This window comes from Suncus etruscus, chromosome 1, assembly GCF_024139225.1.
Source record: "Suncus etruscus isolate mSunEtr1 chromosome 1, mSunEtr1.pri.cur, whole genome shotgun sequence".
Taxonomy (NCBI): domain Eukaryota; kingdom Metazoa; phylum Chordata; class Mammalia; order Eulipotyphla; family Soricidae; genus Suncus; species Suncus etruscus.
This window is the reverse complement of record NC_064848.1, coordinates 162,974,069-162,988,729: the sequence shown is the minus strand read 5'-3', so window position 1 is coordinate 162,988,729 and position 14,661 is coordinate 162,974,069. Positions and strand designations below refer to the sequence as shown.

Sequence of the window (14,661 nt, the reverse complement as noted above, 5' to 3'; positions counted from 1 at the left end):
CGTTCAGATGAAATTTTTCTCTATTGAGTTGGACTCAGCTATAGAGCTTTTGCCATTGCATGTGTGAGGCTCTGGATTCAATCCCTGGCATTGTCAGAAATTCTTTTCTATTATTGTACAATAGCACAATGAGTAGGGAACTTGTGTTGCATGCAGCTGGCCTGAGTTTGATCCCCAGCATACCATATGGTCTATTGATCCTGCTAGGAATGAACCCTAAGCATTGCCAGGGGTGGCAAAAAAAAATAAAATAAAATAAATTTTTTTCTCTGTATTGAAACACCTATAATTTACTTTTGAATACCTCAGTTTTTTGTTTTTAAGAATATAGTTTCTATACAACAGATAAGGTATTTGCTTTGCATACGGCCAGCCAGATTCAATCTCAGGCAGCCCATATGATTCCCCCAACCACCACTTGGAATAACTCCTGTGTGCAGAGCCTGGTGTAACCCCTGAGCATTGCCAGGTTTGACCCAGAAGCTTAGTTCAGTGGGGAGAACATGGCTTCTAGAAATGAGGATGATAGCCAGTTTTATGGATGTGACCCAGAAATTGGGGGGTGGGGGGTACACAACAGTTTTTAGAAATGAGGATAACAACCAATTTTATAGATGTACAGGAACATAGAAAATAAGGAAATATCAGTAGTACTCATTTTTTAAGTCTTTATAATGAAACCCAAAACATGAAAAAGCAAAGAATAGATTAAAAGATAAGGAAAAACAGTTAACAATAAAACACATGTGTATAGCTACATTCCCTCAAAGCAATAAACTTGGAAGATTATATTCTTATTCCAGTCAAGCTTCCTTTGTTTCATTTTGTGAGTATTTGGGCATTTCTATAATACTAATTCATATCCAGTATCAAATTTTACTTAAGAATGAATTGAGGTTTTTTCCAGTCATTCAGTTGTCATTGGGGCTGGACTTGATTAAAACTGATAATCATATTAAGTAATAAATTTTGGTTGAAAATGGGCTTATTATTTGATAGCTCTTGTGCTCTTCTTGAGGGTAAGACTCCAGTGGTTGCAGACATGTAAGATAGTGTGTCCACTAGCACTTAGTAAATGTGGCTAGTGATGTTGAGTCCAGATCACTTATGAGAGTCCAAAGTGGCCATGAATGTATTCTAAGAGTCTCTGAAACTAAGAATCCAGCCATCGAAGGCGACTGCTTTGAAGGGATTGCCAAGTTGGTGTGTAAGTGTTGTCTCTGTTGTTTGACCCTTTTAAGTAGTAACCAGGACAGACTGCTTCTCTCCCTGGTAAGTGTCTAAGATGGTGCAAGGCTAGTTCAAACCAAACAATGTTCAGGAGCTCCTGTGTTGGGAAAGTTAGTTGGAAAGTGTCAACAATTCTTCGGGCCTAACCTCCCATTAGAATGCCTTCCTTGGGCCCGGAGAGATAACATGGAGGTAGTGTTTGCCTTGCATGCAGAAGGATGATGGTTTGAATCCTGGCATCCCATGTGGTCCCCTGAACCTGCCAGGAGCGATTTCTGAGCATAGAGCCAGGAGTAACTCCTGAGTGCCGCAGGGTGTGACACCGATCCACCCCCCCCTAAAAAAAAAGAATGCCTTCCTGGGAATTATGTTTGTTGATGGCTTTTCTCATTGGAGAGAGATTTGCCTTTGCTTTAAAAAAAAATGGAATGATTTCCCTATAACCTTCTCTCCTTTAGTTTTAGTTCTGCCCTTTAAAACAACACACGACTATTCTACTCCCTCTTCAACATAGCAATCCTTCAGACATTTGAAGACGGCCATCATGTCTCCCTTAATTTTCTCTTCTTCAGGTAGAACATTCCCATTTCTTTCAGCCTTTTCTTGAATTAGAGGGTTTTGTAACCTCACCATTCCTGTATCCCTTATCTGAAAAAGTCCCTTACTTCTCAGAGTACCTCTTGAAAGGTGCTCTAGCATGGAGAAGTGTGCCCAGTTGTGTTCTGACTGGTCCAGAATTGGGGCAACCATCTTTTAGTTAATGCACCCACTATCTATTGCATGAATTAATTTTCTGGCAGCTCTGTTCCAGTGCTGATGCCTGTTAATCTTGGGGTTCATTGAAATCAATTTTTCCCTAAATGAAGTGCTATTAAAGCAGTAACTCCTCTCTAATTGCATATATGGTAGTTCTAGTTGACTTTTGGAATCAAAATGCATATACATAATGTACCTCTATTGAATGTCATTCTTAATTTTAATCCATTTGTTCTAGCTCAGTCATTTCAAACATTATTTTTGTCATTTGTCCCATTATATCTCTCAGCAGTGTGCTGTTTGCAAATTTGGTAGATGTGTCTTTTTTATCTTTCAAGTTATTCATAAAGATATTGAATACCCAGAGAGAGCGAAATGAAGTGATTCTTCTTTCTTTGTTTCGGGTCCCCACCCAGCAATGCTTGAGGGCTGTCCCCAGCCTTAAATCCATCAGTGCTAGGAGACTATGCAGTGCCAAGATTCAAACCCAGGCCTCTTACATGCAAAGCAGGTCAGCCCTTTTAGCTGTTTCTGTGATTCCAAATTGTTTTTATTTTAATTTTAGGCACCGTTGTTTACAATACTGTCAGTAATAGAGTTTCATGCATGACACAGTCCAGCACCACTCCTACCTCCAGAGCATTCACTTTCCTCCAACATTGTCCCAATGTTTATGTCATTCCCCCACCACTCCCCCACCCCAGCCAAAGACCACTAAGTCTTCTAGTTATTCCCTGGAGAATTCTCCTCATTGACACAGGTTGAGAGCTCTTGTGGAAAAATTATTCTGTCAATGAACATAATGTTATGGGGGCTAAAGAGGACAGTGAGTAGGGTTCTTGCCTTGTACACAGCTTACCCAGGTTTGATCCGTTACACTCCGAATATGGCCTCCTGAGCACTATTGGGTATATCCCCCTCCTCAAAGAAAAGATAATATATTATGGGACTGGAGAGATGCTGCAGAGGTAAGGCACTTGTCTTGTATGAGGTCAACCCAGGTTTCATCCCTGGCACCTTGTGATTCCAAGTACCACTAGGTGTGATCCGAAAAACCAAAACTAGGCTGCAGAGATTGTACAGCAGATAGGATATTTGCCTCTGTGCAGTCAAGCTGGATTCAATCCCTGGCACCCCATATGATCCCTATTGCAGAGTCAGAAATAAGCCCAGAACATAGTTGAGAATGGCCCCCAAAACAAACAAAAATATATGCAGCTCATTTTTATCTTATTATCTTAAGGTGGTTTTATAAAGAACTTTTTTTTTTTTTTTTTTTTTTTTTGGGCCACACCCGGTAATGCTCAGGGGTTACTCCTGGCTAAGCACTCAGAAATTGCCCCTGGCTTGGAGGACCATATGGGACACCGGGGGATCGAACTGTGGTCCATCCTAGGCTAGCGCAGTCAAGGCAGGCACCTTACCTCTAGCGCCATCGCGCCGGCCCCTAAAGAACTTTTTTTTTAAATAATGGAGTAATTTCTCAAATTAACTGGTAACATCATTTTGCCTGAATAAGAAGTTACATCTATGATATCTCTTATTCACAGTGAGCCTACTTAAGCTGCTAGTAATTAATGATCACAAACTGTGGATTTGTCTTATTTTAAAATCTTTTGATTATCCATAATTACAGAGTGTTTCAGTATCATCTTTAGAAATAACTACTGTTAAGTCAGTTTGATCAGTTTTTAGGTAAAACAGATTGGTTGTACTTTGATAGATGAGCATCCTAATTAAAATACTCTACAGGAGCCGGAGAGATAGCTTGGAGGTAGGGCATTTGCCTTGCATGCAGAAGGACAGTGGTTCGAGTCCCAGCATCCTATCTGGACCCCTTGAGCCTGCCAGCAGCGATTTCTGAGTGCAGAGTCAGGAGTAACCCTGAACACCGCCGGGTGTGACAAAAAAAAAAAAATACTCTACAGTAATTCTTGGGGAGGAAGTTACATTTTTATCACCTGTTCATAAATTAAAAGTAATTACTGGGGCTTACTAATTACTGGGGCCAGGGCGATAACATAGCAGTATGGTGTTTACCTTGCACAAGGCTGACCCTGTTTTGATCCCTGGCATCTCATATGGTCCCCAAAGCTGCCAGGAGCAATTTCTGAGTGCAGTGCCAGGAATAACCCTGAGTGATAACAGGTAAGGCCCAAAAAAAAAAAGAAAAAAAAATTTTTTTTGTTTTTTCGGGCCACACCTGTTTGATGCTCAGGGGTTACTCCTGGCTAAGTGCTCAGAAATTGCCCCTGGCTTGGGGGGACCATGTGGGATGCCAGTGCTCATGTTGTTACTCCTGGCTCTACGCTCAGAAATTGCTCCTGGCAGACTCGGGACCATATGGGATGCCAGGATTCGAACCACTGTCCTACTGCATGCAAGGCAAATTCCCTACCTCCATGCTATCTCTCCAGCCCCATCTAAATTCTTGATGTAGTTTAATATCTTGTTACTTAATTTAGACATCTTTTTTTGAAGAAAGAATTTTACTGTCAGAAGACCAAAATGAACTGTCTTTTCATAGAATCATCTTCTAAAGAAGATAGATTCTTAGACAGCTTAGTGTTAGAAATTTTTAATGTGAATTCTTAATATGATTTGGTAAAATACTGTATCCAAAGATGTGTCTTCTATATCCAAGGAAGAAGTTTTCATAAGAAACTTCTATTTAACATGTGTAAAGGTCCTTAGAAGGCCTTTCTTTAAACTTGAATGAATAGTTCTACATTTAAAAATCAACAGGAGGGGGCCCAGAGAGATAGCACAGCAGCGTTTGCCTTGCAAGCAGCCGATCCAGGACCAAAGGTGGTTGGTTCGAATCCTGGTGTCCCATATGGTCCCCCCGTGCCTGCCAGGAGCTATTTCTGAGCAGACAGCCAGCAGTAACCCCTGAGCACCACCAGGTGTGGCCCAAAAAACAAACAAACAAAAAAAAATCAACAGGAGGGGCCGGAGAGGTGGCGCTAGAGGTAAGGTGTCTGCCTTGCAAGCGCTAGCCAAGGAAGGACCGCGGTTCAATCCCCCGGCGTCCCATGTGGTCCCCCCAAACCAGGGGCAATTTCTGAGCGCTTAGTCAGGAGTAACCCCTGAGCATCAAACAAGTGTGTCCAAACAAACAAACAAACAAACAAACGAAAAATAAAATAAAATAAATAGAAATCAACAGGAACGGGACTGAGAGATAGCATTGAGGTAGGGTGTTTGCCTTGCATGCAGAAGGTCGGTGATTCGAATCCCAGTATCCCATATGGTCCCCTGAGCCTGCCAGGAGTGATTTCTGAGCATAAAGCCTGGAGTAACCTGTGTGCTGCCAGGTGTGACCCAAAAACCAAAAATAAATAAATAAACAAACAAGAATGTGGGCCGGAAAGATAGCATGGAGGTAGGGCATTTGCCTTGCATACAGAAGGACGGGGTTCGAATCCTGGCATCCCATATGGTCCCCCAAGCCTGCCAGGAGCGATTTCTGAGCATAAAGCCAGGAGTAACCCCCTGAGCACTGCCGAAAAAGAAAAATCAACAAGAACTTCTGATAAGTTGCTGCTGCTTGTAATTTTAAAAAATTGACTCTTTAGTTTATTACAGGACATAATCAGGTAGGATTTTCCTGCTGTCATCTTTAAGTATTAATTGTTCTCCTGTGTCTGATAGCATCAGTAAATGTTTTGAAGCATTGGTGATATGGATGTACACAGATATCCTTTCAAAGGTCTACTACTATTTAGGCATGCACATTTAACAACTTTCATGTGTGGTTTTTTTTTTTTTTTTTTTTGCAATTCCTCTTTGCTGGATTCTATATATTGATTTCTTAGCCTATTTTGATAAGTATCTTATTAAAATTAACCTGTCTTCTAGTTCAGATAATATCATTATTAAAAGTATTATCAAGAATGAAATTATTGAAATCAATATTTTAAAAATACTTTAGGCAGAAACTCCAAAAGGTTAAAAGCTAGAAGGTTGGGGCCTCGGTGATAATAGGTAGACAGGGCACTTGCTTTGCATGTGGCCAACCTGAATATGATCCCTGGCACCACATATGGTCTCTTGAACCCTGCTAGGAATGATCCATGAAGCTAAACACATTTCCACCCTACCTAGGCTTGATTACTTATGTGGGTTTTTCTTTTTTCTTTCTGGCTTTTGGGCCATACCTGATGATGCTCAGGGGTTACTCCTGCTCTGAGCTCAGAAATCGATCCTGGCTTGGGGGACCATGAGACCCTGGGGATCAAACCGAGGTCCATCCTGGGTCAGCCATGTGCAAGGCAAATGCCCTACTGCTGCGATATCTCTCCAGCCCAATTACTTATGTTTTTTAAACTATATCAGCCCTCCCTCCCCCCCGAGGTGGATTGAATCTGGGCAATAATAAAAATTATATTGGGTGGGACAGAGAGATAGCATGAAGGTTGGGTGTTTGCCTTGCATGCAAAAGGACAGTGATTTGAATCTCGGCATCCCATATGGTTCCCAGAGCCTGCCAGGGGGCAATTTCTGAGCATAGAGTCAGGAGTAACTACTGAGTGCTGCTGGGTGTGACCCAAAAACCAAAAAAAAAAAAAGTCATACTGGGAAGGAAAGGTGTTTCTCCCCCCTCCCCCTCTCCCTCCCCCTCTTTCTCTCTCCCTCTCCCTGTGAGTATTGAGGATAAAGGTGTTTGCCTTGCATGTGGCCAACCCATATTATATCCTGTTATTGCATTTAGTTCCCTGAGTCCTACCAAGAGTAAATCCTGAGCATTGTTGGTAAGGCCCCAGAAAGCCAAATTCTTAAAAAAAAGTTCAATGGAAACAAAATATTTTTAAAATACAAAATTATTTTGGAGATCTTAGTATAAGCTTTAAGATATGTGAATTGTGAGTATAAAAATATGGGCTAGGGAGATAAATCAAAGGACTAAAGTGCATGCTTTGTCTGTAGGAGCCCTGGTTGACCCCAAGACCAAACAATAAGAAAGTTATATTTGTTGGGGGCTGGTGAGACTACAGTAGGTAAGGCTTTGCATGCAGCTGATCTGAGTTCGATCTTCAGCACCCCATCTGGTCTCCTGAGCACAGCTAGATGTGGCCCAAAAAAGTTATATATGGTATCTATTAGCTCTGGTTACATTAGGTTGCATAAATTACACTTAAGCAGGACTTCTTCCAAGTACTGACTAAAAAGTAATGACTAAAACTTAATGCCACATAGAAGCCCTGGATTCAATTCCTGGGTCTAAAAAATAATTCAAACCTGAAATCCATATGTGAATGGAATTATAAAATTAGAAGTACATTTATATTCATGCAGCCTTTGAGTTGTGTTTGGAGAGAAAAGTGATGTGATAATGAAAAAGATGAATTTTATATTTATTTCAGAAAAGTTGTTTGTTAGGAGAAATAAAAGTGGTTGGGGCCCAGCGGTAGTACAGCAAAAGTACAATTTGCTTTGAACTCCGTTGACCCAGATTCAATTCCTAGCTTCCCATATAGTTGCCTGATCCTGCCAAGAGTAATTTCTAAGTGCAGAACCCCTAAGTGCCATTGGGTGTGGCCTAAAAACAAACAAACAAAAACATGATTGGCTCTTCTACAGTATTTAGTCTGTAATTTAAAGCAAAGTTAAGGGGCCAGAGCGATAGCACAGCAGTAGGGTATTTACCTTGAACGTAGCCAGCCCGGGTTAGACCCAGGTACTATTTCCGGCATCCTGTATTGATACCCCGAGAGTGCCAGGAGCGATTTCTGAGTGCAGAGCAGTAAATCCCTGAGTGCTGCCGGGTGTGGCCCAAAAACTGAAGGGGGGAAAAAGGGCAAAGTTAATTGGTAATAGTAATAATAATTGGGCCAGTCTGAATTCCACCTCTTTCTCAAATTCTAATTTTTTTTTCTTTTAGTTTTTGAGTCACACCCAGCAGCGCTCAGAGGTTACTTACTCCTGGCTCTACACTCAGAAATCACTCCGGGCAGGCTCGGGGGACCATATGGGATCCTGGGATTCAAACCACCGTCCCTCTGCATGCAAGACAAATGCCCTACCTCCATGCTATCTCTCCAGCCCTCAAATTCTAAGTTTTACAGATTTTTGGGTTTCTGCCATTAGTTTTATAACCAAGATATAAAGTCATGTTATAAATTATAAAATTCCCTGATTTGGACATAACTAGGTTGGGATTGATTTTATCAGGCCCTTTAGAACTTGATTGCTTTGTGTTTCAATATGAATGTAACATTCTTGGGTTTGGTTTGAGTTTGTATTTTAGGTCATACCTGGTGGTGGTCAGGGTCTTTCTTGGCTCCGTGCTTGAGTGTCACTCCTTGTGATGCTCAGAGGACCATGTGGTGACAGAGCTCGAACCAGGATCTCCCACATGTAAAGCATATACTCAGCCTATATGTGCTCTCCGGCCTCATTTTTTTTATTGGTTCAGTACATTGAAACATAAAAATTTTTTTTTTTTTTTTTTTTTTTTTTTTTTTTTTTGGTTTTTGGGCCACACCCGGTGACGCTCAGGGGTTACTCCTGGCTATGCGCTCAGAAGTCGCTCCTGGCTTGGGGGACCATATGGGGCGCCGGGGGATCGAACCGCGGTCCGTCTCCTAGGCTAGCGCAGGTAAGGCAGGCACCTTACCTCGAGCGCCACCGCCCGGCCCCGAAACATAAAAATTTTAACTTTTAAAAAAATAGTTACTACAAGTTGCAGATTTAGGCAAAGCATTAGTGTGTCTTTAAGGCGTTCTACGCAAAAATACTGGACTTTGGTTACTCTTTTTTTTCCCATGTGACTATTCACATAAGCAGTTCTAAATTTGACTCTTTACTGTCTGAATATTGCAAAAAAAATTTTTGCTTTATTAATGAGCAGCCTTAGGAAGCCCTGAGCTCTCACTCAGGTGTCAGAAGCACTTCTCCAGTAGACTCAGCTTTCAGCTTTTCTAAGCCCAATTGTCATTATCCTGCACATAGTTTTACTCCTAAGAACCCAGGAGTTCTGACAAGCTTTAAATGCTTAATTTAGATTATATTCTAGCATTTATTTTGTCATTATTCTTTTTCCTATAGAGATAGTGCTGAAACTAAAGAATCTTACTCCACACAGAGAAGGAAGATGTGACTGGTTTATCAGTAGCTTTTTGTTTACACATATATACATTTTGGGGGTTTTGTTTGTTTTGGGTTATATCTGATTGTGTTCATAGGCTATTTTTTGGGGGGGAGTTGGACCACACCCAGCAGTCTTTAGGGGTTACTCCTCGAAGACTCAGAACCATATGGGATGCCCTGAATCGAATCTAGGTTGGCCATGTGCAAGGCAAACACCCTACCCGCTGTGCTATTGCTCTGGCCCCTGTTTATTATATAGGCTATAGCTTAGGGGATTATAACTACTATTTTAAAATGTGCATATAAGTCAGAATATATTATTTTGTGGATAGAAATATTGTCTTTTTTGTTTGTTTGTTTGTTTTGCTTTTGGAGTTTTGCTCAGGAGTTACTCCTGGCTCTGTGCTCGGAAATCACTCCTGGCAGGCTCGGGGGACCATATGGGATGCTGGGATTCGAACCATTGACCTTCTGCATGAAAAGCAAACACCTTACCTCCATGCTATCTCTCCAGCCCCGTAATATTGTCTTAACACCCAGCAAAAGAGCTATTTAAGACAGGTCCTAGATTGAAAGAATATCAGCAATTATTTTTCTTTATTGTAAATGATTACAGCCATCTGAATTTTGGTTTTTATTTTTGGGAGGATGGGTGAGGTTGGGCCACATCTGGCTAAGCTTAGGGATCACTCCTAGTGGTGGACCTTATGAGGTGCCAGACAGATGTCAGCCATGTGCAAGGCAAGCTCCTTAACCTCTATACTAGCTCTCTGGATCCTATTACATCACAGTCCCAATCTTTTTTCTTTTGATAAGTTAAAAGAAATACTATAAACAAGTTAATCCTGAATGAATAAAGATGCATGAAAATTAGGGACCAAAACCTGTGTTCTCACTTTAAGTTCTAATCATGAAGATGTGAACTTTGCAAGTCTTAGGACAGGTCCTTGACTTCTACAAATTTAAGGTATTGGATTCAGTTTTTCAGGGGTTCGTATTATAATTTTGAGTAGTCTGAATTTAGCACCAGCTATAAACCTCATTTTGATTCAATGCTTACAGTCACCACACACCATCAGGTACTGCTACAAGTACTGGTTTCATAGGCTTCATTCAGTGGTTTAGGTATACCAAGATTGGCCTCTGAGTGATGGACAGATGCACATTTGTGCTGTGTTTGGTATCCCTAGGCTTCCTTAGCTCAATGGTTGTTCTGTAAAAGTATATGCAGGTGGTTAAGTTTGGTGATTTGCTATATAATACATTTATTTTAAATGTAGAAAGCAGGAGATGCTTCAAATAGGGTAGCAACTCAGTTTATGTGTGGGTATATAATTGATAGATGTTATTTTCAGTTCCCTTCTTTTGTGAGCTCTACTGTGAACTGCAAACTCTGTGCCTGTGTGTAAAAGGTTAAGAGCCCGGGTAGCTGAGTGGGGTGCCATGCTGTTAACAGACGACGAGGGCAGTATTACCCACCAGGTGCACGCTGTCAACTCCGTAGAAGATTCCATCTTCATGGAGTCCTCTCGTGGGCCACTTTTTCTTGAAGCCAGGTAACCTTTCTCATGAGCGGTGCTTGGCCATGGTGGAGTTTTTCCTCTCGGAAAAGCTGAAACCTAAGTATTCTCTTCCCTAATTTAAAAAAAAAAAATGCCTGCCAGAAGAACTAACTCACGAGATGGAATGAACTGTGTTATCAGTGCTTTGTAAAATAATCATTACATAAAGGAATGTTTCTTTTTTTAATTAAAAGTGGGGAGGATAATTAGTGTGTGCTGTGTATAGTTTTGTGTTGATGAGCAGCATGAGCATTCTGGCTTGTGTCCTAGACTTATTTCTAGGGTTTTTGTGACAACTAATTTTGTGACAACTTTTACTCTTTGACTATGACCAAGACACGTTAGTTTTGTATAGTTTATATTCTTGGCACTTAACTCTTTTGCATATGTCAGTGTGTGACTCTTAATATCTGACTCTTCCTCCAATTTGGCTGAACGTAGTTGGAAAAATACCTAAAAGATTTTCCATAAGTTCTTAATTCTATATTTTTTCTATACCACCTCAATTGCCATTTGAATAGTGTTCCAACCTTTGCTTTAAATCTTTCTCATTTTCATGGTAAGCTGTCATACTTGAGACTCTCGGGGTGCTATGCAGTATTATATCTGCGCATGCTCACAGTCTCTGGTACAGGCTGTCTCTGTTCTTGTCAAACATAATACAGCTTCTTTTATGTCATTGACCTTCAGTCCATCCTGTTAACATCCTTCAGTTGGGACCATTACCACTGCCTGTCCAACTAACAACAGGGTTTGGTGTTTCCTTGTTTGTTGCTTTTTTAAAATCAAGAGCCAAATTAATATAAGCGTGTTAAATCTCACTCCTCTCCCTTTGGGATGATTTGGTAAACTTTTATGGGGATCAGCATTTTCAAAGTAGACTTTAAGCATTACTCTTAGAAAAGTATTATCACTTGTCACTTCATTGCTTACAAGCTAGTTTGGGATGGGACACTGTATAATAAGGTCCTGAAACTGGCCTCACGTTGTGAAATCTAAGTCTTGCCTCACAATGAAACATCTTGGTGGGGCCCGGAGAGATAGCACAGCGGCGTTTGCCTTGCAAGCAGCGATCCAGGACCAAAGGTGGTTGGTTCGAATCCCGGTGTCCCATATGGTCCCCCATGCCTGCCAGGAGCTATTTCTGAGCAGACAGCCAGGAGGAACCCCTGAGCAATGCCAGGTGTGGCCCAAAAACCAAAAAAAAAAAAAAAAAAAAAATCTTGGTGGCATTACAGAGGGAAGGTTGATTTGTCTAAGTTCCCTATTTCACATGTGAAGAAACTTATAAAATTTTCGATGATATTGGGGCTGGAGAGATAGTACAGCAGGTGAGGTGCTCGCCTTGCTTGCAGCCAACCTGAATTCTATCCCCAGCACCCATATAACACAAGTCGGGTATGTCCCAGGGAAAAAAATAAGATGTTAATAATTCCTTTGTCATAGCTAATTGTAAAGACATTTGTCTTTATTAATGCCTACGTTTTGTCATAAGGTAATAAGTAAGCAGTATATAGGTTAAGTGATTCTCTTGATCATTTTTTTTATAAGCACTACTGTATGCAATTAGCCTGACAAGTGTGGTAATACTTGCCTAAAAGTACACTGCTTCCTAACTGGTGTTTTTATACTAACCGTTCTTTAAACATTAATTATATCTTCTGACTGCAGGCACGTGACACAAGCTGACCTCAAGAGCTCCACGTTTTGGCTTCGAGCAAGTTTCGGTGCTACTGTGTTTGCGGTTTTGGGCTTTGCTATGTACAAAGCATTATTGAAACAACGATGATTAAAAAAATACTGGCCCTACCAAAAAAAATTAATTTTGTGTACATTCTGAATGCTTTAAATTCCGCTAGAAATATTGAGATATTTATACATGCAGAGTTACTTTATTAATATTTGTAATTCATGCATAAGAGTATTTTAATGATAGTTATAACTTCAGTATTGGCTAACATACAGAAAGAAAACAGCTTCACAGCCAAACTAAAATGGCTAAATTTCAGAGGCCAAAAGGGACTATTTTGTAAATAATGTACATATTCAGGCAAGATATGGTCTCCCAAACTGAGTTCTAGAAAGTATGTTTCTAGACATTTCATGGTATTTAGTGCGCAGTTGGCTCATGCCTAGGTTTAAGTCAGCTCGGAGATTACATTTACTCATGGATCACTTATTTATTTCACATTTACTCCAAATGATCCTTCGGGTTCTTTAGGCACAACTTGCCGTTTTTCTCTCCATTTTTAAAAATAAACGAATCAGTGTCTGCTTACCAGCGCAGTTTTCTGTTAGTCACGTAACGGTAGGCCAGCCATGAAGCCATCGTACCTGGGACCAGTGCAGCCTGCGGGGCTCTCCCATCCAGCAGGAGTAAGCCCCAGGCCATTAGCAGAGGTGTCACCTATGAGATTATGTTGCTTCCTTTGTCAGTATGTTGAATTTTATAGCCCTTTCAATCAGATGAGGAAAACAATTTGTATATTATCAATGTTTTTAGTTTAAATAAACAGTCATCATTACTATTAAATTTCTTCCCAAAGTGTAAATCCTTCTATAATGGCTGTGTCTATTATAGTATGTCACAGTAATTGCATGTGTAATAAAGTGTTCTATATCTGGCTAGGATAACCTAGAAGCAGCACTTTTTTAATGGTAAAATAAATCTAATGAATATAAACTCATGATAAACCTATTTTTTCCATCATTGACCTTTTCAAGTATTTAAATAAATAATTGCTGTGTACTGTGATCTGGAGTTTTTGTCTTACAAAGTAAATGCTTCTGTACATACGTGAGTTAAACTCTAGTGTCTGTCTTCCCTACCTTGAAAGTTCTTTTGGGGCCCAGCAGTGCTTAGAGCTACTTCTTTTTTTTTTTGTTTTTGTTTTTTGGGCCACACCCGGCGGTGCTCAGGGGTTACTCCTGGCTGTCTGCTCAGAAATAGCTCCTGGCAGGCACGGGGGACCATACGGGACACCGGGATTCGAACCGACCACCTTTGGTCCTGGATCGGCTGCTTGCAAGGCAAACGCCGCTGTGCTATCTCTCTGGGCCCTTAGAGCTACTTCTTGCGGGGTGTTTTATGGTCTTTGTTGCTGTTATCAGGGAACCAGGGATCAAACCTGAGATGCGCTTTTGCTTCAACCCTATGGGTCACTTCCTTGGGCCCTTAAAATTGGTTTTTCTTTATTGGTTTTTTGTTTGTTTGTTTATTTTGGGGGCCACACCCAGCAGTGCTCCTGGGTTACTCCTGGCTCTGTGCTCAGAAATTGCTCCTAGCAGGCTCGGGACCATTTGGGAATCAAACTCAGGTCCATCCCAGGTTGGTTGCATTCGAGGCAAATGCCCTACTGTTGTGCTGTCACTCCAACCCCTAAAAGTTGTTTTTTGTACCAAAAAAAGGTAATACTCATTATGTAAGTAGACAAGAATGATTTGTATACATAAGAGGACGTCTGAGCCAGAGTGGCAGTACAGCAGAGAAGGCGCTTGCCTTGCATTTGAGGTAAGTCCCCAGTATCCCATAAGGTCCACTACCACCCATCAGGAGTAATTGCTGAGCATGGCTAAGAATAAGCCCTGAGGGGCTGGAGAGATAGCATGGAGGTAAGGCGTTTGCCTTTCATGCAAGAGGTCATCGGTTTGAATCCCAGCGTCCCATATGGTCCCCCGTGCCTGCCAGGAGCAATTTCTGAGCATGGAGCCAGGAGTAACCCCTGAGCACTGCCGGGTGTGACCCAAAAACCACACACAAAAAAAAAAAAAGAATAAGCCCTGAGCATATGTGGTCTAAACACACGCCACTGCCACCACTAAGAAAAGAGGAAAACTTTTCAGAAAATCATGATTATTTATCTTGACACCTAATTTGTACATTTTTTCCTTTTTATTTTTTTCATTTAGTTTTGTTTTGGGGCCACATCTGGCAATACTCAGAAGTTATTCCTGACTCTGCACTCGGGAATTATTCCTGGCAGTGCTCAGGGGATCATATGGAGTGTAAGGGGTTAAACCC

General features: G+C 41.1%; 1 protein-coding gene across 3 annotated transcripts in view; it reads left to right on the top strand.

Moving 5' to 3' along the window:
- RHOT1 (ras homolog family member T1) overlaps positions 1-13,395 on the top strand; it is an 81,296-nt gene extending 67,901 nt beyond the window's left edge. For 2 of the 3 annotated variants that reach the window (XM_049771608.1, XM_049771588.1), the window contains one exon: positions 12,312-13,395. In XM_049771608.1, coding sequence (XP_049627565.1) covers positions 12,312-12,429 — 118 coding nt within the window. In that variant the 3' untranslated portion in view covers positions 12,430-13,395. Of the gene's footprint in view, positions 1-1,688; positions 1,782-12,311 lie in introns of those variants that run through there. The other variant, XM_049771599.1, reaches the window with a different exon arrangement.
- Positions 13,396-14,661: the final 1,266 nt, after the last annotated feature.